Source organism: Engystomops pustulosus, chromosome 6, assembly GCF_040894005.1.
Source record: "Engystomops pustulosus chromosome 6, aEngPut4.maternal, whole genome shotgun sequence".
In the NCBI taxonomy this organism is placed as follows: domain Eukaryota; kingdom Metazoa; phylum Chordata; class Amphibia; order Anura; family Leptodactylidae; genus Engystomops; species Engystomops pustulosus.
In genome coordinates, this window is record NC_092416.1 from 12792692 (window position 1) to 12819126 (window position 26435).

At 42.7% G+C, this 26435-nt stretch overlaps 2 protein-coding genes across 2 annotated transcripts; both read right to left on the minus strand.

Moving 5' to 3' along the window:
- Positions 1-18038: 18038 nt before the first annotated feature.
- On the minus strand, positions 18039-20525 carry LOC140065848 (free fatty acid receptor 3-like). The gene is made up of 2 exons (XM_072113404.1): positions 20425-20525; positions 18039-19024 (listed from the first exon to the last, which is right to left on the minus strand). The coding sequence occupies exon 2, from the start codon at positions 18984-18986 to the stop codon at positions 18039-18041; it is 948 nt and encodes a 315-aa protein (XP_071969505.1). The 5' UTR covers positions 18987-19024; positions 20425-20525.
- Positions 20526-25070: 4545 nt separating this feature from the next.
- Positions 25071-26033, minus strand: LOC140065849 (free fatty acid receptor 2-like). The gene has a single exon (XM_072113405.1). It carries the CDS (start codon positions 26031-26033, stop codon positions 25071-25073), a length of 963 nt encoding a protein of 320 aa, XP_071969506.1.
- Between the last annotated feature and the right edge of the window lie 402 nt (positions 26034-26435).

Consider the following 26435-nt stretch of genomic DNA (forward strand, 5'->3'; position numbering starts at 1 on the left):
TTTCCATCCTGCTTTCTCCTGCTGAGCGACTAATATGTTCAGCGGAGGCCATTGGAGGCTTTAGGGGACGGATGCAATGAATATCTCTACCTGGCCTCCACTGAGCGTATACAGGGGAGATCCCCAGTAATGTCATAACTGTCTGAACATCTGCAGCAACCAATCACTGGCTGTTCCCAATGTTCACTCCATTGTTGCAATTGTCAACAATGGAAAAGGGTCATAATAGGGGTTGGTTATAATAGGGGAAGGGAACACAATACACAGTGTTATATTTGTTGGGCAGAAAAATAAGTACTCGGGGCCACATTTAGGAGGTAGTAATGAGAGGGGCCAAGATATGGGTGTAACAGCCCACTGGATGGATCATTACTAAACATTTAGGGCCACATGTATATGTTGTTTTGCGCCTTTTCATTCAGGCGCACCGTTTTTGCGCCATTTTTGCGACTAAACGCCAAACTAGCCACACAGCAAAAATAAGCAGCTTTCCCTCATCTATCTTACCAATCCAGATGTTTTGCTGCGCCTAATGATATTCATCACTTGCAACGTTTTCATTTAGGCGCAAAAACGAGCACAAAAACACTCCAGCCCGAAGGTGGTGTTAACTGAGAAGAAAGCACTGAGCCCCTTTGCAGAAGAGCTCATTTCTAGCAGCAAAGCTCAGCCAGACACTAGAACATATAATAGATACATTACACACACTGCAGACACTAGAACAGATAATAGATACACTACATACACTGCAGACACTAGTACAGATCATACAGACACTACATACACTGCAGACACTAGTACAGATAATACAGACACTACATACACTGCAGACACTAGTACAGATAATACAGACACTAAATACACTGCAGACACTAGTACAGATAATACAGACATTACATACACTGCAGACACTAGTACAGATAATACAGACACTACATACACTACAGACACTAGTACAGATAATACAGACATTACATACACTACAGACACTAGTACAGATAATACAGACATTACATACACTGCAGACACTAATACAGATCATACAGACACTACATACACTGCAGACACTAGTACAGATAATACAGACACTACATACACTGCAGACACTAGTACAGATAATACAGACACTAAATACACTGCAGACACTAGTACAGATAATACAGACATTACATACACTGTAGACACTAGTACAGATAATACAGACATTACATACACTGCAGACACTAGTACAGATAATACAGACACTACATACACTACAGACACTAGTACAGATAATACAGACATTACATACACTACAGACACTAGTACAGATAATACAGACATTACATACACTGCAGACACTAATACAGATCATACAGACACTACATACACTGCAGACACTAGTACAGATAATACAGACACTACATACACTGCAGACACTAGTACAGATAATACAGACACTAAATACACTGCAGACACTAGTACAGATAATACAGACATTACATACACTGCAGACACTAGTACAGATAATACAGACATTACATACACTGCAGACCCTAGTACAGATAATACAGACATTACATACACTGCAGACACTAGTACAGATAATAGACACACTACAGACACTAGTACAGATAATACACACATTACATACACTGCAGGCACTAGTACAGATAATAGACACACTACAGACACTAGTACAGATAATACATACACTACATACACTGCAGACACTAGTACAGATAATACAGACACTACATACACTGCAGACACTAGTACAGATAATACAGACATTACATACACTGCAGACACTAGTACAGATAATACAGACATTACATACACTGCAGACACTAGTACAGATAATACAGACATTACATACACTGCAGACACTAGTACAGATAATACAGACATTACATACACTGCAGACACTAGTACAGATAATACAGACAATACATACACTGCAGACACTAGTACAGATAATACAGACACTACATACACTGCAGACACTAGTACAGATAATACAGACACTACATACACTGCAGACACTAGTACAGATAATACAGACATTAGATACTCTGCAGACACTAGTACAGATAATACAGACATTACATACACTGCAGACACTAGTTCAGATAATACAGACATTACATACACTGCAGACACTAGTACAGATAATACAGACATTAGATGCTCTGCAGACACTAGTACAGATAATACAGACATTACATACACTGCAGACACTAGTACAGATAATACAGACATTACATACACTGCAGACACTAGTACAGATCATACAGACATTACATACAGTGCAGACACTTGTACAGATAATACAGACACTACATACACTGCAGACACTAGTACAGATAATACAGACATTAGATACTCTGCAGACACTAGTACAGATAATACAGATATTACATACACTGCAGACACTAGTACAGATAATAGAGACACTACATACACTGCAGACACTAGTACAGATAATACAGACACTACATACACTGCAGACACTAGTACAGATAATAGAGACACTACATACACCACAGACACTAGTCCAGATAATACAGACACTACAGACAGGAGCTGCAGACTCTATTTACAGTTCATCACCTTCTATTTACAAAACATTCTGCAGAATCCTGAGCTCATAGCAAGAGAGAAGATAACTTTGCAGAATGTTGCAGATGCTACAGACAAGTGTCCCCCATGTAATTCTGCACAGTATCACCAGTGTGTCTGAGGGGGATACTGTGCAGAATTACAGGGGTGCAGCAGGAGACCAGCACTGGGGGATCCCCTCCAGGAGAAGCCCCTGCTGAGGAGGTCACTGGGTGCTGGGTGTCACACACCTGGGTGATGCTGTGGGGGTCATTCTCATTCTGGGCTGTGGGAGAAGCAGAGAGGAGCTTGTAGCAGGATCACATGTAAGTGCCTGAATCTAACATTGCACCTAAACTGCGCCTAAACTGTGTTAAAGTAAAGTGATTAATAAGAGGCAGAAAATTACAGTTAGTGATAAGTCTGGCAAAACACTGCACCAGAACTTAGGCGCAACTACTACACTTAGGCGCACAAAAGTGATAAATGTGGCCCCTAGCTCCCTACAGAATCCAGGCTGGGGATTAGTTGAGCATACGCGGCATGAAAAAGAAGAAGCTCATTACCAGGCTCATGGGTCTTTCCTGCTAATTCCATCAGAGAGATTTCACTCTCCTATGAGAAGTGTGTGTCTCCATACACTAATTCCATGGAGGCTGCCACCTTGCTGCCCATGCAGCAGAGCCAATCTGGGCTCCAATAGCCAGCCCCTAATCATTGCACTAGGGCTGCGGTACGTGCTAAATTCTAGATCCACAGCCAACCAATCCATTGCCCAATCCATACATTGGACTCTGTGCTATTAAAGAGACTGTGTATTTTTGTCCAAGATCTTGTGTCCATGTGTGATCCCTGGCTGCTCCTAAGGTCATGGGCCTCCCCTTAACCATCTATCACTACACATAGACTGGGAGGGCCCCAAGAGGAATTGTTCACTATCCAGAGGCCTCTCTCTCTTCTTTAATCTCCCCTCTGGCCCTAATAACATTGCACAAGGGGGGGGGGGCACCGCAAAGGACATTTTACCATAGTGGTCCACTGTGGGACCGGAAAGTTTATAGGTTCTACAGGATCAGGTATAAAAGAGTTTTTCATGCTAGTAGTTAAAGATGACTCAATGTCAACAATCGTCAGGTATTGGGGTGGATTAGATGTTTTGTGCCTATCCCATACTCTATAGCACATTGCTGGCAGTGATAGGGTTAAAGGAAACCTACCACCATGCATCTACCTATTAAGGTATATCTGGTGGCAGGTTCCTCTAATATAGAGTAGTAGAACCCTTTTTAGGGCTAATTTTTTCGTTGCCCAGAACTTTTATACATTTTATTTCCCTAATATGCAAATTTCCTAAAGAGGTTACTCGGGCGTGGAGTATCCGGAGCTGAGGCTACACGGTGCGGCTATTCCATGCCCCAGTAGCTTCTTGCATTCTGCCTACCAATGCATCTTCAGCCGCAGCTCCTGGTAGCTGCACGCACTCGCCTGCGAAGCTGGGTTCTGCGCATGCGCAGTTGCTTTGGCTACAGAGCTGGGACTGCACAGCCGGTGGTGTGCGTTCTGTGCATGCGCAGAACCCAGCTTCGCAGGCGAGTGTGCGCAGCTCCTTGTAGCTACGCACTGAAGATGTATTGGTAGGCTATTGAAGAGGCTACTGGGGCATGGAGTAGCCACGCTGTTTAGCCTCTGCTCCGGCTACTCCTCGTCCCAGTAGCCTCTTTAGGAACTTTGCATATTGGGGGAATTAACATTTATAAAAGTTCTGGGCAACAAATAAATTAGCCTTAATAAGGGCTCTACTACTCTACATTAGAGGAACCTGCCACCGGATCTACCTTAATAGGTAGATCCAAGGTGGTAGTTTTCCTTTGAGCACCTATTGCTGTCAGTGGGTGCCTTTGCTGGTACCCTACATTTTATTCTCTAGGGAGTCATATATGGGGGTTTGGTTTTTTTTGTCCAATATTAAAACCTAAAACCATTAAAATGTAATAATGAATGAAAAATAGATTTGTCCTGTAGGGAATTTACTAATAGAGGTGGACGAGTCCTGGTTTAACACCCATCATGTTGTCTTCAGAGTCTGACCTGAATAGATGTGGAGTAATTAGAATGGATCAGCTAATGAGCGCAATGTATTCCCTGATTCAGGAAGGTAACATAAAGACTTACAGACCTTGTTATGTGTCTAACAGCCAATGGATTCCGAGATTTTAAAATTTTTCGAATGGATTCTAAGGTCTTGTGTTACCAGTTAAATTAGTTTGTCATCATCATCATTAAATAATCTTCCTCCGGAACCCCCATTATATACATTTGAAATCTAAAGATTTACCAAAATGTTCTACTTCTCTGCTACATAAGCAAATTAGAGTCTGGATGTTCCATAATTTTTTTAACGCATTTTCTTGGCAGGGTTTTCCTTCTGAAATCAACTTTTAAAAGTTTGCTAATGAGTCTAAAATAATCCTTCATAATATTTGTACTTTTCTATCCAATGAATGTTCATGTGTCCATGAAGTCAGAAGAGATTGCTAAACACAAGCCCCCTGCTAAACACAAGCCTCCTGCAAAACACAAGCCTCCTGCTAAACACAAGCCTCCTGCTAAACACAAGCCTCCTGCAAAATACAAGCCTCCTGCTAAACACAAGCCCCCTGCAAAACACAAGCCTCCTGCAAAACACAAGCCTCCTGAAAAACACAAACCCCCTGCAAAACACAAGCCCCCTGCAAAACACAAGCCTCCTGTAAAACCCAAGCCCCCTGCTAAATACAAACCCCCTGCAAAACACAAACCCCTGCAAAACACAAGCCTCCTGCAAAACACAAACCCCCTGCAAAACACAAGCCTCCTGCTAAACACAACCCCCCTGCAAAACACAAGCCTCCTGCTAAACACAAGCCTCCTGCAAAACACAAGCCTTCTGCAAAACACAAGCCCCCTGCAAAACACAAACCCCCTGCAAAACACAAGCCTCCTGCAAAACACAAGCCTCCTGCTAAACACAAACCCCCTGCAAAACACAAGGCTCCTGCTAAACACAAGCCTCCTGCAAAACACAAGCCTCCTGCAAAACACAAACCCCCTGCAAAACACACGCCCCCTGCAAAACACAAGCCTCCTGCTAAACACAAGCCTCCTGCAAAACACAAGCCCCCTGCAAAACACAAGCCCCCTGCAAAACACAAGCCCCCTGCAAAACACAAGCTGAAGAGCCAATACTGTCTCCAGGAGGTCCACGCTCCAATGTGCTGCTCAGTTTCACCTGTTGCCAATGGGACAGAAGTCACCAGAGAACAATAATCATATATAAATAATACATAGATATAAACTACAGAACACAGAATAATGCAAACATACACTATATATCAGGTGCACACAATACATGACGTGTAATAAGGGACACAATACACACATCAGGCTCCTGTCCGGGATCCCTGGTTTCCTCAGGATCAGTAAACAGCAGAAAGACCTTTGGAATCATTTCAGATTTTCATTACTTAGAATTCGGTAACGTGTATAATAGTCTGTGTCTACTCCAGTACTGCATATCATTACTACTCCTATCCTGTATATGTGTATACATGGGCACAGCACAGTACTACTACTCCTATCATGTATATATAGGCACAGCACAGTACTACTACTCCTATCCTGTATATATGGACACAGCACAGCACTACTACTCCTATCCTGTATATATAGGCACAGCACAGTACTACTACTCCTATCCTGTATATATGGACACAGCACAGCACTACTACTCCTATCCTGTATATATGGGAACAGCACAGTACTACTACTCCTATCCTGTATATATGGACACAGCACAGCACTACTACTCCTATCCTGTATATATGGGAACAGCACAGTACTACTACTCCTATCATGTATATATAGGCACAGCACAGTACTACTACTCCTATCCTGTATATATGGACACAGCACAGCACTACTACTCCTATCCTGTATATATCAGCACAGCACAGTACTACTACTCCTATCCTGTATATATGGGCACAGCACAGTACTACAACTCCTATCCTGTATATATGGGTACAGCACAGTACTACTACTCCTATCCTGTATATGTGCATACATGGGCACAACACAGTACTACTACTCCTATCATGTATATATAGGCACAGCACAGTACTACTACTCCTATCCTGTATATATGGACACAGCACAGCACTACTACTCCTATCCTGTATATATGGGAACAGCACAGTACTACTACTCCTATCCTGTATATATGGACACAGCACAGCACTACTACTCCTATCCTGTATATATGGGTACAGCACAGTACTACTACTCCTATCCTGTATATATGGGCACAGCACAGTACTACTACTCCTATCCTCTATATATAGGCACAGCACAGTACTACTACTCCTATCCTGTATATATGGGCACAGCACAGTACTACTACTCCTATCATGTATATGTGGGCACAGCACAGTACTACTACTCCTATCCTGTATATATGGCACAGCACAGTACTACTACTCCTATCCTGTATATATGGACACAGCACAGTACTACTCCTCCTATCCTGTATATATGGACACAGCACAGTACTACTACTCCTATCCTGTATATATGGGCACAGCACAGTACTACTACTCCTATCCTGTATATATGGACACAGCACAGTACTACTACTCCTATCCTGTATATATGGCACAGCACAGTACTACTACTCCTATCCTGTATATATGGACACAGCACAGTACTACTCCTCCTATCCTGTATATATGGACACAGCACAGTACTACTACTCCTATCCTGTATATATGGCACAGCACAGTACTACTACTCCTATCCTGTATATATGGCACAGCACAGTACTACTACTCCTATCCTGTATATATGGACACAGCACAGTACTACTCCTCCTATCCTGTATATATGGACACAGCACAGTACTACTACTCCTATCCTGTATATATGGCACAGCACAGTACTACTACTCCTATCCTGTATATATGGACACAGCACAGTACTACTACTCCTATCCTGTATATATGGACACAGCACAGTACTACTCCTCCTATCCTGTATATATGGACACAGCACAGTACTACTACTCCTATCCTGTATATATGGGCACAGCACAGTACTACTACTCCTATCCTGTATATATGGGCACAGCACAGTACTACTACTCCTATCCTGTATATATAAGCACCATACAATTCTAGGGAACACTACAGAAAGCTAGATAATGGGGAACTTTAATGGAAAACTGTCATAGGCGTTGTGCCATATATACAGCCTGCTTTCCTGGCACATGAGTCATTTCTAGGTAGACTCCTCAGCGCTGTTATTCTCCTGGTTGATGAATGGAATCCAGGAGACAGTGGAGACTGACACTCAGGTAGGACATGACATGTGACCATTGCCGGTGTCGGTTATAAAGCCTATGATGGGCACAGATGGGGCGATGGCGTCACCTACAAAATACCACCTGGCCATGTATGGGTACTGCCCCTCTATAGATCCCTGCACCTCTATAGCTCCACTCACTGGCCATGTATGGGTACTGCCCCTCTATAGATCCACTCACTGGCCATGTATGGGTACTGCCCCTCTATAGATCCACTCACTGGCCATGTATGGGTACTGCCCCTCTATAGATCCACTCACTGGCCATGTATGGGTACTGCCCCTCTATAGATCCCTGCACCTCTATAGCTCCACTCACTGGCCATGTATGGGTACTGCCCCTCTATAGATCCACTCACTGGCCATGTATGGGTACTGCCCCTCTATAGATCCACTCACTGGCCATGTATGGGTACTGCCCCTCTATAGATCCCTGCACCTCTATAGCTCCACTCACTGGCCATGTATGGGTACTGCCCCTCTATAGATCCACTCACTGGCCATGTATGGGTACTGCCCCTCTATAGATCCACTCACTGGCCATGTATGGGTACTGCCCCTCTATAGATCCCTGCACCTCTATAGCTCCACTCACTGGCCATGTATGGGTACTGCACCTCTATAGATCCCTGCACCTCTATAGCTCCACTCACTGGCCATGTATGGGTACTGCCCCTCTATAGATCCCTGCACCTCTATAGCTCCACTCACTGGCCATGTATGGGTACTGCACCTCTATAGATCCCTGCACCTCTATAGCTCCACTCACTGGCCATGTATGGGTACTGCCCCTCTATAGATCCACTCACTGGCCATGTATGGGTACTGCCCCTCAATAGATCCACTCACTGGCCATGTATGGGTACTGCCCCTCTATAGATCCACTCACTGGCCATGTGTGGGTACTGCCCCTCAATAGATCCACTCACTGGCCATGTATGGGTACTGCCCCTCTATAGATCCACTCACTGGCCATGTATGGGCACTGCCCCTCTATAGATCCCTGCACCTCTATAGCTCCACTCACTGGCCATGTATGGGTACTGCCCCTCTATAGATCCACTCACTAGCCATGTGTGGGTACTGCCCCTCTATAGATCCCTGCACCTCTATAGCTCCACTCACTGGCCATGTATGGGTACTGCACCTCTATAGATCCACTCACTGGCCATGTATGGGTACTGCACCTTTATAGATCCCCTCACTGGCCATGTATGGGTACTGCACCTCTATAGATCCCTGCACCTATATAGATCCATCCCCTGTCTGTATTCTGCTCCCCAAGCTATCACCATGTTCCAGATTGATGTGGGTTCCTCCACCCATCCTATACCTCTGACGTATCCTCAGTAAAGGTCATCACCTCTGACCCCTTTAAGGTCCAGTTGGATACCTGTCACCCCAGCAGCCATAACGCCTTACACTCTGATTCTCATAGACCAGTGATGGTGAACCTTTTAGAGACCGAGTGCCCAAACTAAATCAAAAATCCACTTATTTACTCTGATGTGCCAACATGGCATTTTAAGCAGTAACTTATTGCTACCTGTTCTTCCACATCTTTTAATCGTATCGACCCCCTGAGGTCACCAATACAGTTGAAAGAAGAAGGGCAAATTCAGACTCTCATTGTAGCTTCTCACCAGGGTCTCTGTACAGGAAGAATGGTGGGTCCAGTGGATGTGCTCCAAAGATAATGCAGTTTTGTCAACACCTTCTCACTTTTCCAGCGCAGGAAGATTTGGTGGATTTGATCCGATTTGGTGAACTCTGTGCTGGAGCAATGGCCTGAGTGCCCACAGAAAGGGCTCTGAGTGCCACCTCTGGCACCCGTGCCATAGGTTCGCCACCACTGTCATAGAATAATGAAGGGTAATTGCAGCCTCTGTCGCCCTCTGTTGGTTGTTTTCAAAATTTCTACTTACATCAATTAAAGGGAACCTGTCACCAGGAGACCCATTTTTAGCACTTCCCCAGTCCGCACAGAGCATAGTACATACACTGCCAAAGTGTTCTGTATAAAAAATTGGTTTTACAGAAAAAAAGATGTTATAGTGTACCTTTCATTAGCATCTGCTGTGTGACTAGGCACTATCTATCTATCTATCTATCTATCTATCTATCTATCTATCTATCATCTATCTATCTATCTATCTATCTATCTATCTATCTCATATCTATCTATCTATCTATCTCCTATCTATCTATCTATCTATCTATCTATCTATCTATCAATCATCTATCTATCTATCTCCTATCTATCTATCTATCTATCTATCTATCTATCTCATATCTATCTCATATCTACATACCTCCCAAAATTTGTGAAAGGGAAAGAGGGACATCCCCCTAAGCCCCCCCCCCCAATCACTCCCTGGCCACGCCCCAAATTTTAGCCATATTATAATAATAAAAATCATCTCAATAAAAAAAGAAAAAATAATTTTCCTCATGGGGATTTGAACCCAGAACCTGCAGTGTCCATGTACAATAATGTCACAGTGGCTCAATCAACTGAGCTACAACCACTGTGATTATCTAGGTATAGAATTTTGGTAACTAAGAACTATGACTATATACTGCCTTGGTATATAGGGAGGGATCTTCTCAGATTATTGTAATTATTGAGACTATTATTATTATTATGGAGATGATTATGATTATTATTATTGAGATGATTATTATTATTTTTACTATTATTAATAATCATCTCCATAATAATAAAAATAATAAAATTTATAATAATAATAATAGTTTCAATAATTAACATAAATAATCTCTGAGAAGGTCCCTCTCTATATATCAGTGCATTAGTCTGTGTCACAGTGTAACATTGGCAGATAACACTTCTTAGTTAGCAGAAATCCTCAGCTCTGTATCACTGGGCTTATAGCTCAGTTGGTTAAGGCTCCTGTCTGCAGTGCAGAGGGTCCCAGGGCAAAACTTTATTTAATTTAATTATATAAAGAGCTTGTGTCTGGGGAAGCCCTGGAGACCATATATGGACAGATACTGATCTGAAGCTGATGACGTGGTCCCTGCTCTCTCCGCTAAGCCGACACTTCTCTGAAAAGGATTCCCTGCCTGATGTCTGCTCTGGGGAACCCTAGGAGATGCAGTGACCATATATGGAGAGATGCTGATCTGACCTGATGACGTGGTCCCTGCTCTCTCCGCTAAGCCGACACTTCTCTGAAAAGGATTCCCTCCCGATGTCTGCTCTGGGGAAGCCTAGGAGATGCAGTGACCATATATGGACAGATGCTGATCTGACCTGATGACGTGGTCCCTGCTCTCCGCTAAGCCCGACACTTCTCTGAAAAGGATTCCCTGCCCGATGTCTGCTCTGGGGAACCCTAGGAGATGCAGTGACCATATATGGACAGATCTGATCTGACCTGATGACGTGGTCCCTGCTCTCTCCGCTAAGCCGACACTTCTCTGAAAAGGATTCCCTGCCTGATGTCTGCTCTGGGGAACCCTAGGAGATGCAGTGACCATATATGGACAGATACTGATCTGACCTGATGACGTGGTCCCTGCTCTCAGCCGACACTTCTCTGAAAAGGATTCCCTCCCGATGTCTGTAGAAGCCATTCTGTACTGTGAGTTCAGACTTTCAAAGTATTTACTATGCGGACACAGCAGCGGGACACAGCGGGACCTGGGGGGAAAATCCGTGACAATATCATAGCTGCCCGTGACGCGGAGCAGAGGTAAGAAAAACGGGACTTTCCTGGCAAAATCGGGACGGTTGGGAGCTATCTCATATCTATCTATCTCCTATCTATCACCTATCTATCTATCTATCTATCTATCTATCTATCTCATATCTATCTATCTATCTATCTATCTATCTATCTCCTATCTATCTCCTATCTATCTCCTATCTATCTATCTATCTATCTATCTATCTATCTATCTATCTATCTCCTATCTATCTTCTATCTATCTATCTATCTATCTATCTATCTATCTCCTATCTATCTTCTATCTATCTATCTATCTATCTATCTATCTATCTCCTATCTATCTATCTCCTATCTATCTATCTATCTATCTATCTATCTATCTATCTATCTATCTATCTATCTCCTATCTATCTTCTATCTATCTATCTCCTATCTATCTATCTATCTATCTCATATCTATCTATCTATCTATCTATCTATCTATCTATCTATCTATCTATATATCTATCTCCTATCTATCTTCTATCTATCTATCTCCTATCTATCTTCTATCTATCTATCTATCTCCTATCTATCTTCTATCTATCTATCTATCTATCTATCTATCTCCTATCTATCTTCTATCTATCTATCTATCTATCTCCTATCTATCTATCTCCTATCTATCTATCTATCTCCTATCTATCTATCTATCTATCTATCTCCTATCTATCTATCTATCTATCTATCTATCTATCTCCTATCTATCTTCTATCTATCTATCTATCTCCTATCTATCTTCTATCTATCTATCTCCTATCTATCTATCTATCTATCTATCTATCTATCTATCTCCTATCTATCTATCTCCTATCTATCTATCTATCTATCTCCTATCTATCTATCTATCTATCTATCTCCTATCTATCTTCTATCTATCTATCTATCTATCTATCTATCTATCTATCTATCTCCTATCTATCTTCTATCTATCTATCTATCTATCTATCTATCTATCTATCTATCTATCTATCTCCTATCTATCTTCTATCTATCTATCTATCTATCTATCTATCTATCTATCTATCTATCTCCTATCTATCTATCTCCTATCTATCTATCTATCTATCTATCTATCTATCTATCTATCTCCTATCTATCTTCTATCTATCTATCTATCTATCTATCTCCTATCTATCTATCTCCTATCTATCTATCTATCTATCTATCTATCTATCTATCTATCTATCTCCTATCTATCTTCTATCTATCTATCTATCTATCTATCTATCTATCTATCTATCTATCTCCTATCTATCTCCTATCTATCTTCTATCTATCTATCTATCTATCTATCTATCTATCTATCTATCTATCTATCTATCTATCTATCTCATATCTATCTATCTATCTCATATCTATCTCATATCTACATACCTCCCAACATTTGTGAAAGGGAAAGAGGGACATCCCCCTAAGTCCCCCCCCCCAATCACTCACTGGCCACGCCCCAAATTTTAGCCATATTATAATAATAAAAATCATCTCAATAAAAAAAGAAAAAATAATTTTCCTCATGGGGATTTGAACCCAGAACCTGCAGTGTCCATGTACAATAATGTCACAGTGGCTCAATCAACTGAGCTACAACCACTGTGATTATCTAGGTATAGAATTTTGGTAACTAAGAACTATGACTACTGTTACACTGTGACACAGATTAATGCCTTGGTATATAGGGAGGAATCTTCTCAGAGATTATTGTAATTATTGAGACTATTATTATTATTATGGAGATGATTATTATTATTATTATTGAGATGATTATTATTATTTTTACTATTATTAATAATCATCTCCATAATAATAAAAATAATAAAATTTATAATAATAATAATAGTTTCAATAATTAACATAAATAATCTCTGAGAAGGTCCCTCTCTATATATCAGTGCATTAGTCTGTGTCACAGTGTAACATTGGCAGATAACACTTCTTAGTTAGCAGAAATCCTCAGCTCTGTATCACTGGGCTTATAGCTCAGTTGGTTAAGGCTCCTGTCTGCAGTGCAGAGGGTCCCAGGGCAAAACAGCCTGGGCAAAACTTTATTTAATTTAATTATATAAAGAGCTTGTGTCTGGGGAAGCCCAGGAGACCATATATGGACAGATACTGATCTGAGCTGATGACGTGGTCCCTGCTCTCTCCGCTAAGCCGACACTTCTCTGAAAAGGATTCCCTGCCCAATGTCTGCTCTGGGGAAGCCTAGGAGATGCAGAGACCATATATGGACAGATCTGATCTGACCTGATGACGTGGTCCCTGCTCTCAGCCGACACTTCTCTGAAAAGGATTCCCTCCCGATGTCTGTAGAAGCCATTCTGTACTGTGAGTTCAGACTTTCAAAGTATTTACTATGCGGACACAGCGCCGGGACACAGCGAGACCTGGGGGGAGAATCCGTGACAATATCATAGCTGCCCGTGACGCGGGGCAGAGGTAAGAAAAACGGGACTTTCCTGGCAAAATCGGGACGGTTGGGAGCTATCTCATATCTATCTATCTCCTATCTATCACCTATCTATCTATCTATCTATCTATCTATCTCATATCTATCTATCTATCTATCTATCTATCTATCTATCTCCTATCTATCTCCTATCTATCTCCTATCTATCTCCTATCTATCTATCTATCTATCTCCTATCTATCTATCTCCTATCTATCTCCTATCTATCTATCTATCTATCTATCTATCTCCTATCTATCTATCTCCTATCTATCTCCTATCTATCTATCTATCTATCTATCTATCTATCTATCTATCTCCTATCTATCTATCTCCTATCTATCTCCTATCTATCTATCTATCTATCTATCTATCTATCTATCTATCTCCTATCTATCTCCTATCTATCTATCTATCTATCTCATATCTATCTATCTATCTATCTATCTATCTATCTATCTATCTATCTATCTATCTATCCCATATCTTTCAGTCTACCATCTGTCTTGTTACGTAGAGATTGGCACATGACTGTGTCCATGCTTTTGATGAGCAGCTGCACATGTTTTGTATGCTCTCTGTCGCCCTCTGCTGGTTGATGTTTTAAATGGCTACTTGATCAACTTTTTTAGATCCCACATTTATATCTATTATGTGTATTATTTATACCACTAGGAAATCCAAATATCTTCTCTCCCTAGTCAGCAATTATATTAAATTGAGATTCCTAAATATATGGAAGAATCAAAATCAATCTATCATCAGAATCCATCATGATACACCAGGGACATTACTCATAGATCCCGTGACTGTGGTAATCTACTTATATTTGTTGTCCATGATCTCCTCCTGTGTAAAATCAACTTTTATAATTATGCTAATTATGGGAGTGTTACTAGAGAATTTTAGTGCTGCAGATTCACAGACTGTTACAATGAGAAGAAAACATCGTACCCCCCCCCCCCTTTGTTCTCTCCCTTCTTATTCTTCCTGTGTAATCTAGCTGCAGCAAGAAGTGCAGGGATAATGAAAGAACAGTTCTGCTCATTGTAACAGCCTGTGAAGATACAGCAAGGAGGGGCTCTGGGAACACCCAATAGAGCCCTTAAGACTCATTAGCATAATTATAAAAAGTTGTTTTTTGAAGGAGGCAATGGATAACAAATATAAGAAGATACCACAGTCACAGTGCCTGGATCTACGACTAATGACCCTGGTTTATCAGGATGGATTTTGATAGAGATTCTTCTATAAGCCTCATTGGGGGTAGAACTGAACCCCATTACAGTCCCTTAAATTTAATTATTAATAGTCTTTTTGAAAGAAGATTCGATGTTTATGTTCAAAAAATTGCCATTTTAGGCAGGGGTCCTGACAACTTGGTGATTGTAATCTCTACTTGATGTCAGTAGCATCAATGATACAAAAGTGATCATAGCCCAAGTGCTGGAATGACTTCATTATCTTAAAGGTTTTATAGCTGGTAACAATCACTGATACAATATACATGTTATTTGACTTAGAGGAAAGGAAAGGAGCAAAGATGTTAATGTACATTCGGTCAGGTGTCAGCTTGTGACTTGACCATTGGCTGTACTTTATCCTGGGTAAGTGGGGTGCCGAATTTTATTAGCCAGTCAACAGTGGCGTAACTAGAAGCTGATGGGTCCCAGTGCAAAGTCTGTGCCAGGCCCCCGACTATAATGTAGGGTTTATAGTAATATGGGAAAGTGACACCATAAGGGCCCCCTAAACCTTTTGGGCCCTGGTGCGACCGCAACCTCTGCACCCCCTCAAGTTACGCCCCTGCCAGTCAATATAGAATAGATAGAAGATAACTGAGCCTGCAATGCTCAGGTGACTCTTTATAGATAGACCCTCAGTTTTATATGAACACAGTGCCCTCTACTGGACGTTAAAGAGAGAGAAGACCTTCTATTCTGCTACACTGAAGACACCCAGCCTTCTCCCAGAAGGGGGGGGGGGGTTGTCAGATGTTTACAAATATTTGTCAGCCATAGAGTCTTCAGTACAGCATGTGACCTGGTGACCTGATATAATGATAAAGATGAGCTGACCCGTATTCCTGCGGGTTACACCTGAACCCTGGACTTGAATTTAAAGTTTGGGTCCACTCATCTCTATATAATGACACTCAATCCGTCATTGTAAAGAAGTGTAAAGACACTGGATCCTGGTCCCTCAGACCAGATTTCTTTTAACCAACCCAAGTAAAGTAATAAGAATCTCACAGGCTTCAACTTTGACTCCACCACAACTTGTGACACAAACAGGGATCCTCCACCGTTTAGTACTAAATTCTTACCTTACTTGACCCAGGAAATAACATTTGTACCGATACCGTTATACAAGAGCTAAAATGTGATGGGAAACAGAGCGGCAACGGCTGCGATCTAGGGAGAACAAAGGTGGAATCAAGAGAAGGAAGCGGCTGTAAAAGCAAAGCAAACACTGATACATTTCTGCTTCAGTGGGCAGGGATATAAATGTTATGTAGGTGTTATATGGGAGTACAATCTACCCCAAATGGAGCAAAAAAGGTGCAAATACAAAGCTGTAAAGTAACACTCCCCACTACATACTTTAATGTGCTAGAACTTACATGTAAACCATATAATACAACTTTAAGAGCAGTTGTGCATAAAATCAGATCCCCCCCTGGTCATTTACGTAGTTGCAATAAAGGACTGGCAAGGGCTATTATCGTGTTTCCCAAGTCACAGATATTGGGGCAAATTTACTTACCCGGCCCATTCGCGATCCAGCTGCGCGTTCTGTGCGGTGGATTCGGGTCCGGACGGGATTTATTAAGGCAGTTCCTCCGACGTCCACCAGGTGGCGCTGCTGCGCTGAAGAGCATCAGAACGCACTGGAATACACTGAGCCAGGCTGAGTGAAGGTAAGTGCAATTTTCGCAACACATTTTTTTTTTAAAAATGCGGTGTTTTTTCCGAATCCGTTGGGTTTTTGGTTCGGGCACCCCCCCCCCGATTTCCAGCGCGTGCATGCCGGCACCGATGCGCCACAATCCGATCGTGTGCGTCAAAATCCCGGGGCAATTCAGGGGAAATCGCCGCAAATCGGAAAGATTCGGGTAACACGTCGGGAAAACGCGAATCGGGCCCTTAGTAAATGACCCCCATTGTGTGTTATCTTAGTGATGCAATTTTTCTATCTATCTCACATGCAACTCAAATCCCAAATCCACAATAACATAGTTTGGGGTAAAACTGTATTCCATGGCGGTACCTTAAAAGTTGCGAAAAGATAGGTCCTTCAGGAAAAAACACTGACAAGGGCTATTATTGTGCTTCCCAAATCACCGATAATGTGTGTTATCTTAGTGATGCAATTTTTCTATCTATCTCACATGCAACTCAAATCCCAAATCCACAATAACAAAGTTTGGGGTGAAACTCTATTCCATTGCGGTACCTTAAAAGTTGCGAGAAGATAGGTCCTTCAGGAAAATTTCTAACAACCCTTATTCGCCAAAAATATATGAGAATGAAACCCTTGCTATTTCCATTTTAGAGATGATACAACCAGCCTGTGATTGGTTTAATCGACTTTACTGATTCCAGAAAACAAAATAAAAAATCATAATTAGCATTAACATCAGAAAATACATCTTACCCGATATAGATTTTTAAATATTTTTCACCCTACAGACCTAATATAGATTTAAAATGATTAAAAAAATGAAAATAAGCATAGAGAAGGGTGAATGTTAACCCCATTGCGGTTCCCAAAGATTGAAATAAACATTTTCAATTTAACTAGTAGTTTTTTGTATCCAGCTTAGATAGAAGAGAATCTGAGTAATCGTAATATTCCAATTTTAGGCAACACAACAGAGATTTTTAAGTGGAAACATTGATGTCCTTTGTTTCACAAGGTGCAATACATAATTTATACCCATAGTTTCCAAGCTTTTTCAAAAAATCCACCAAACCTTCCAGAAGAGATTTCTTAAAGGAGGCGGAGGAGAAATAAAATATGATGGGATCCAATGATGCATTGAAGGTGCTGAGGAGTAAAGCATAGTCTCTCCATTCTGGACTTACATCATCCACGAAGCCCACAATGTGGGAGACATTATAAGGCATGAAGCACACAATGAAATTGATGAGTGTGGCCATGACCAGCCCGATGGCTCGCTTTTTTCTTTTCCTGTCCAGGCGAGACTGCCACATTACAATTTTGATGAAGTTCCCATAGCAGAAGATGGTGATCATAAATGGGATGCAAAAAAGGACAATGCACATTTCTAGGCGGACAGTAAGTAGGACGTCCAACTGGGGGGGAGTAAAAGTGCTATAACACATGGTATTATTGCTGGCCGTCAAGTTATTGGGTACGATATGTTCCACAATATAGACAATGCTGCAGTGGACGGTCGCCATGAACCATATGAATAGACTCCCCAACAAAGAGTAGATAGGATTTCTCACCATCTTGTACCTTATAGGATATGCCGTGGCCATATATCTCTCGACACTGATGGCCATGAGGAACAATGAGGTGATGTAGATGCTACTGAAGTACATAAAAGCCGACAGAGGGCAAAAGACATGTGGCAATGGCCAACGGAAATCCGATGCCGCTTCCATCATACGGAAGGGGAGGAAGGTTAAGAGGAGCAAATCAGAAACGGTCAGGTTGGCCAACAAGATGTCAACAGGGTGAAGGTCACGACCGAATTTGCTAACAAGTGTGGCCAGGGCTGCAATGTTCAGAGGTAGTCCTGTGATGAAGGTGATGAGGTAGATAGACAAGAACAAGTACTTAGATCCGGGAAAATAGCTCATGGTGGCTTCAAAATGTTGAACTTGTTCTTGATGGAGAACTGGAGAAGACATAGACAATTATTGGTGAAAGAATAATCAAATGTCACAACTCGTTAGTTTGAAATTTGGCCGTATTGGCTAGATTTTCTCTAAACGCCACATTAAGTGAGGTCAAAGTGACATCAAGCCTGGTCAAAACAAGAATATGATCTGAAGGGTCAGGACCAAGAAACTACAGCGGTTTATGTGTGGCAGATAGATGAAGTTCTAAGAGATAGTAATGATACATAAATATTGGATGGATACATAGATAGATGGAAAAGTCCTAAGTAGCACTGTGAAAACAACTCAAATGGGAATGTGTGCAATGCAATGACTCAGGAAGAGGTCCTACTGGATAAGTGAAGAACAGGGAAAGAGGTACCATGGATAAATGAAGAACAGGGGAAGAGGTCCCACGGATAAGTGAAGAACAGGGGAAGAGGTCCCATGGATAAGTGAAGAACAGGGGAAGAGGTCCCATGGATAAGTGAAGAACAGGGGAAGAGGTCCCATGGATAAGTGAAGAACAAGGGAAGAGGTCCCATGGATAAGTGAAGTACAGGGAAAGAGGTCCCATGGATGAGTGTAGAACAGGGAAAGAGCTCCCATGGATAAGTGAAGAACAGAGGAAGAGGTCCCATGGATAAGTGAAGAACAGAGGAAGAGGTCCCATGGACAAGTCAAGAAAAGGGGAAGAGGTCAAATGAACAAGTGAAGAACAGGGGAAGAGGTCCCATGGATAAGTAAAGAGCAGGGGAAGAGGTCCCATGGGCAAGTCAAGAACAGGGAAAGAGGTCCCATGGATAAGTGAAGAACAGGTGAAGAGGTCCCATGTATAAGTGAAGAACAGAGGTAGAGGTCCCATGGATAAGTGAAGAACAGAGGAAGAGGTCCCATGGACAAGTCAAGAAAAAGGGAAGAGGTCAAATGGACAAGTGAAGAACAGGGGAGGAGGTCCCATGGATAAGTGAAGAACAGGGGAAGAGGTCCCATGGATAAGTGAAGAACAGGGGAGGAGGTCCCATGGATAAGTGAAGAACAGGGCAAGAGGTCCCATGGATAAGTGAAGAACAGAGGTAGAGGTCCCATGGATAAGTGAAGAACAGGGCAGGAGGTCCCATGGATAAGTGAAGAACGGGGTAAGAGGTCCCATGGATAAGTGAAGAACAGAGGTAGAGGTCCCATGGATAAGTGAAGAACAGGGGAGGAGGTCCCATGGATAAGTGAAGAACAGGGGAGGAGGTCCCATGGATAAGTGAAGAACAGGGGAGGAGGTCCCATGGATAAGTGAAGAACGAGTGGCAGCACTCCCAGGAATAATGCAAACATTGTATGTTTCTCCATGTGGAAATATAGATACAGGAAGATAAATAGATCAATAGATTAATAGATTCTGGAAAGATCTATAGATAGATACCTTAAATCATGAAGTTCCTGTGTAAGTCCCTCTCCATCTTTCCTCCTGTTGTCTCTCTCTAGTCACTAGACTGGTTGGATCATAGTTTATAGAATGTTCTGTGTCTCTCGGAGGTCGGAGTTTATGTAGCGAGTGGATGGATACCTGTATGGGCAGGCGGTCAGTGCGCAGGAGGCTGAACAGCTGTACTGCTCCGGAGGTGCCCCATAAAACACACACATGAAGGCTTATTAAATTCTCTCTGGTGTAGGCTCTGGGGAGGAGGAACCAACAGGATGAGACGGACAGAGAGAACAAGGATTCTGTGTTCCTTTATTAGTTTATTAATTCAATATTAGTTCTAGCATGTTTTATGACAACAGGTAAAGATATGACAAGATGCAGATCCTCATTCATATCCTGTAGATCTTTTATTTTATATAAAAGTAAAAAAACATAACACAAACCAAACATAATATACAATATATACAGTAACTTACCTGCTGGTCCAGCCCCATTCACACCTAGCAAAAACAATAACTTACAACACGCCAAAATGAATAAACACCGATTACCACAACCCCCACCCAACGGATTATTACATCCTAAACCAAAACGACAATCCACACCCCCAAATAAACATGAATATACATAAACCCCCACCCCACACCACTTTTTTTTAAAATATATAATAACAAACACATAATACACATATCACTACACTAAACTAGATCCCTCGCCCGCACCCTCCCCTTCCCCCCAGGCACTGGTCTAACATCCAAAGTTTGCGTTAAGTAGTCCAGACCAGTGTCCAAGGTCAGTTCATAAATCCCAAGATCCCGACTTGGGCAATCCCTGAGGGTCAGAGGCTTCTGGAAACCCTCTTGTCAAGGAGTTTCCTCGACATGGTCCTGATCTCCCACATTCCCAGACCCCACCGGCGAATCCCCTTCAGAACCGGGGTAGCGTAAGCCGGAAGATGCCCATGCGGTGTACGGAGATCCTTCACTTGTCCTCCTGTCTCCCATTCCTGGAAGAAAGGCCGAAACCATCCCCTACAGGAGTATACCCACGGAGGAGCCCTCTCTTTCCAGAGGTTTGCTACATTGATCTTAAGAAAGGTATTCACTAGGAACACCACAGGGTTGACCATACACAACCCTCCTTGTCTCCTCGTGCGGTAAGTAACCTCCCTCTTGATTAGGTTCAGCCTATTCCCCCATAACAGCTGGAAGAACAGACTGTAGACCCGAGTCCAGAGGGGCTCTGGCAACATGCACACACTGCCCAGATAAATCAGCAGCGGGAGCAGGTAGGTTTTGATCAGGTTAACCTTTACTCTGAGGGTCAAAGACCAACCCTTCCACTGGTCCACCTTCTGAGCGGCGATCTTAAGCCTGCCGTCCCAGTTTTGCATGGGGTAATCCCCCTGGCCAAATTCGATGCCGAGAACTTTGGCGGAGTCCTGGGGCCCTGGAAGAGTGTCCGGGAGATCAAAGCCTGGATCCCCCTCTCCCAGCCAGAGACTCTCACACTTATCCCGGTTGATCTTGGACCCAGAAGCCTCTGAGTAGCGGTCGACCTCTGACATCACCCATTGCGCCTCCCCTCCCTAGGACACGAAAACGGTGACATCATCGGCATACGCTACCACCCTTAGAGTGGCTTCCGGTGCTGCCCGATCCATCCCGACTCCCACCAACGGCCCACAATCAACCCTCCTAAGGAATGGGTCGATCGCAAACACGTACAGTAGTGGGATCAGAAGACAACTCTGGCAAACACCAGACCCGACCTCAAAAGAGCGGCCAATCCAACCGTTCACAAGCGGGAAACTCTCTGCCCCTGCGTACAAAACTTTCAGCCAATTGACAAACCCACCCGGCAGGCCATACCTCAGAAGGACAGACCAGAGGTACTCGTGGTTAACCCGATCAAACGCTTTTGCCTGATCCAAGGACAGCAAGTACCCCTTCCAGTTACCAGCCCTGCCCTGCTCCACTGCCTCCCGGACACAAAGCACAGCACTAAATGTACTACGGCCTGGAACAGAGCAGTGCTGGGTCCCCGAAAGGAGCCGGGGTGCAAACTGCACCAGCCGATTAAACAGCACCTTTGCCAAAACCTTTCTGTCTGCATTGAGAAGCTCTATGGGACGCCAGTTCTCAATACGAGATCGGTCCTTACCCTTTGACAGGATGATCAGGGCAGACCTCCTCATTGACTTCAGCAGAGCGCCCTGAGGAAAGACACTCATTGAATACCTCAGTCAAGAGGGGAACCTCTTGCGTTACTTATCCTGTACTTATTCAGAGCTGCACTATAAATAGTATAATATAATACAGTATAATATATATTCTTCCTCTGTATCTGCACACAGGACATATTTTCCTATTTATAGATCTATGAAAATCCCCTTTAAGACATTTGCCTTTACATTAATATTTGTGTGAGTTATTCCTATCATAGGGGTTTCCTCTAGAAATGTAAATAAACCTCAGGGTAATTCCCTCTCTGAGTGTCTATATAACCTTCCTCTAGATGTGGATCTGTCACGCAGTCCTTCTCTATCACTATAACCTGTGTGTATATGGGAGCAGCATTTACCCCGGGTTCATGTTTGTATATGAGAACTTCCTACCAGCTACATGTTATCTCTATGTTATATTACATCTCATCTCACGGTCCTGTTCGTGCCTCTAGGATGATTACTCAGAGTGAAGCCTGAATATTCTGCTCTAATCATGAGTCATAGATAAATCCCAGTGTAGTCTCATCCTATGAATGGCTTTTTTTCCCTTATATATATTGATGTCCTATCGATCGGATTGGTCATCAATATCAGCTTATCTGGGGTCTTACAATCAGGTCCCTTTTCGATCCACTAATTTTTGCACCACAGAGCTGGAGCAACTACTCCATTCTTTATGTAATTGCCAAGTTGTGTCCCTACAGTTTATCTCCCATTCACTTTAACAAGGACTGTGGTGCCATTTCCTGGAACAACCACTACATAGAGAGTGGTGCTGTTTTCTGGACTCCGCTTTTTATTTTCCTTTTTCTACTGGAGGCCGTCAGAAGCCGCCGATCAGGACTGGTCCAGAGAGTCAGTCTTTGATCCACTGATGACTTATCTTGCCGGCTATTAATGCCTTTCAGATAGAATATCTGTAATGCAGGGATTAGGTTCAGGGAAGACAAACAGCACAGTGAGCCCTACACTAAAACACGCCGAACTGCCCTGCCTGCTTACTCGATCCACCCTAAATGGTGGCCATTAACTGGGCGACAGTCCCTTCCGATGGCCAAGTGCAAGCATGTAACAAGACAAACAACACAGAGAAAAAAAAAGCTGACGAGCCAGGTCACAACAGAGATAGCTATAAAGTACTGATTCACAAAAGCAGAAGAACAGTCTGAACAGGAGCCAAGCTCAGAATACCAAGAATACAGTAAACAGAGGTTCTCTCACAAGGAATAGAGCGGGTCAAGATAAACTAAAATCAGCATCAAACAGAATGGGGCACATTTACTAAGGGTCCGAGGACCGCATTTCCGTCGGGTTTCCCCGACTATTTCCATTTTACGCTGCATTTAACAGGGGTTTTTGGCGCATGCAATAGGGTTTTGGAGCAATCGCGCCGACTTTCATGCGACAAAAATCAGAGGGCATGGCAGTCGGACAACCCGACTGATTCGGACTGAGCGCGGGATTTAAAATTCAAATTGTGTCACAAGACATGCACTCACATGCACCGGGAAGAAGAAGGTGAACTCCGGGGACCTGAGCAGGGAAGCAACACATGCAGGATAACGGGCGCAGGATCTTAGTGAATCGCGGCAGCTCCGAATGCTCATCGGACAACACAGCTCGGAGATAGCGCAGAGATGGGGTAGGAAAATGTGCCCCAATGTGTGCAGGATATTCATGTGAAGCCAGAGAGCCCCCGGCCCAGATGATTGGAGAAGAGCTCTGTCAGTCATAGCATGTTAACTATTGCTGGGCCAGAGTGGAGGAGATAGGTGTAGTGCAATTCAAATTATTACAAACAGCAAGGCAAGTAAACCCGTAATAAAACCAGCGCCTCCTCAGAGACGATGACGCTTACACGGATGTTACAAGACCCCTTTCTGCTGATACATGCTATGCTACATGGTTCTTATGCTATATGCTAATACCTTTTATCTTATGAGGGAGTCTCTAGTTTGTCCATAATCTTTAGTCAAGCTTCCAGACTACTTTTTGGGTCAGACATTGACTGGCTAAACCTTTTTTTTTTTCAAAAATATGGCAATAGAAAGTGATCCTCTGCCTGTGGTACAGCTAAGTTACTTATGTTTTTCAAGAAGATGTGTTACCCTTCGAGATCAAGACGTTATCAAAACTGCCAATATACCCAACTCTAGGCATAAGAAGTAACCAATGACCCATCTCTCCTGTGAGTTCTTTCATGGGGAATTGGTTGTCCCCTGTTGCTGACCTTCCATGGTAATGCTATCAGCTCAATCTAAAGTCTAACACAAGACAAAACACAGAAATTAGGGAAGAGATTAACAATATTTATTATGGATGGATCCAACTTTTTGACTTTATTAGTTTGGACAGATCCAACTTTTTTACATTTTCACAAATAACATCCAGTAGAATTTGAGACATTTTTTGAGGTTCAGACAGAAGTCCTATCATTGTTATATGTTGTCCGGGTCTCGCTTAGCTGACTGATCTCCATTTCAGCCTCGTTTTCATCTCTCATTCCCAATTTTCCTTTCACACCTCGTAGAAATCTTAGAAAAGTCTTCTGCACGGCGGTAGAGGAGTAGTAGAAAATGATGGGGTCAATACTGGCATTGAGTGTGGTCAACAGTAGAGCGTACACTCTCCAACGTGAGTTCTTGTTTTCGATGAAGCCCACAATATGGGAAATGTTGTATGGCACAAAGCATAAGGTGAAGTTGAAGAGTGTGGCCACCGCTAAGCATATTGCTCTGTACCTCCTTCTTCTTCCTATCTTGGGCATGGACATAAGCAACCGGACAAAGTTGAAATAACAGAAGATGGTGATCATGAATGGAATCCAGAACAACAAAATGCTTCCTTCTATTCGAAAGGGAAATAAAATGTTCCTCTGTTCCTCCGTAAAACTTTGGTAACATTGATCTTGTTGACTCTCATTACTTGGAAAGACGGTGATGACGATTAAACTGACACTACCATGAAGGCCACTGAACACCCAGATGAACCCGCAGATCCAAATAGTGTAGACAGTTTTCCGGCTAACTTTGTACTTCATTGGGTAAGCCACTCCGAGATACCTCTCAATACTGACAGCTGTGAGGAAGAGGGCACTAATGTATATACTGCAAAAATATACCCACACCACAATGGGGCAAAGAAAAAGGGGCATGGGCCAGGTCATGTTGGAGGCTGCTTCAGCTATCTTGAATGGTAAGATGAAAAGAAGGAGCAAGTCGGAGATGGTCAGGTTGAGCAGGAAGAGTAGAAATGGAGATGGTCTTTGACGGACCTTGACTATGAAGGTGTAACATGCCAGGAGATTGGAAGGCACTCCCGTTACAAATGCCAAGATATAGACAAAGAGGACGAGTGGAGTGTAGATGGCAGAAGACATGTCCAGCAATGAGAGTTCTGTAAGAAGAAATATGTAAAGAAACAGAATGATCACATACACAATATTAAGATAAAATTAAAAATAACAATGAAAAAAAATGAGACGAGAAAACAAGTTTTTGACTAAGACTTTGTCTAACCTCATGTAAAGAATATAGAATAAGTGTTGAAACATTGACAATGCCTAATGCTCCCGCAGTGAAATTCTACTGGTTTCCTACCTGTTCACTCGGCTCCGGAAATGTTCTATCTACAAGACATGGGATCAGCGGAAGGAGCGGTGACTTCAGTGATGTGGACATGTCACATCTACAGCTAAGGAAGGAATGGGGGCCAAGGAAGTGTAGCCACGTGGGTGCTACTACAAGCCTTATTCCTTTCGACCTTCTTTACATACAATGTA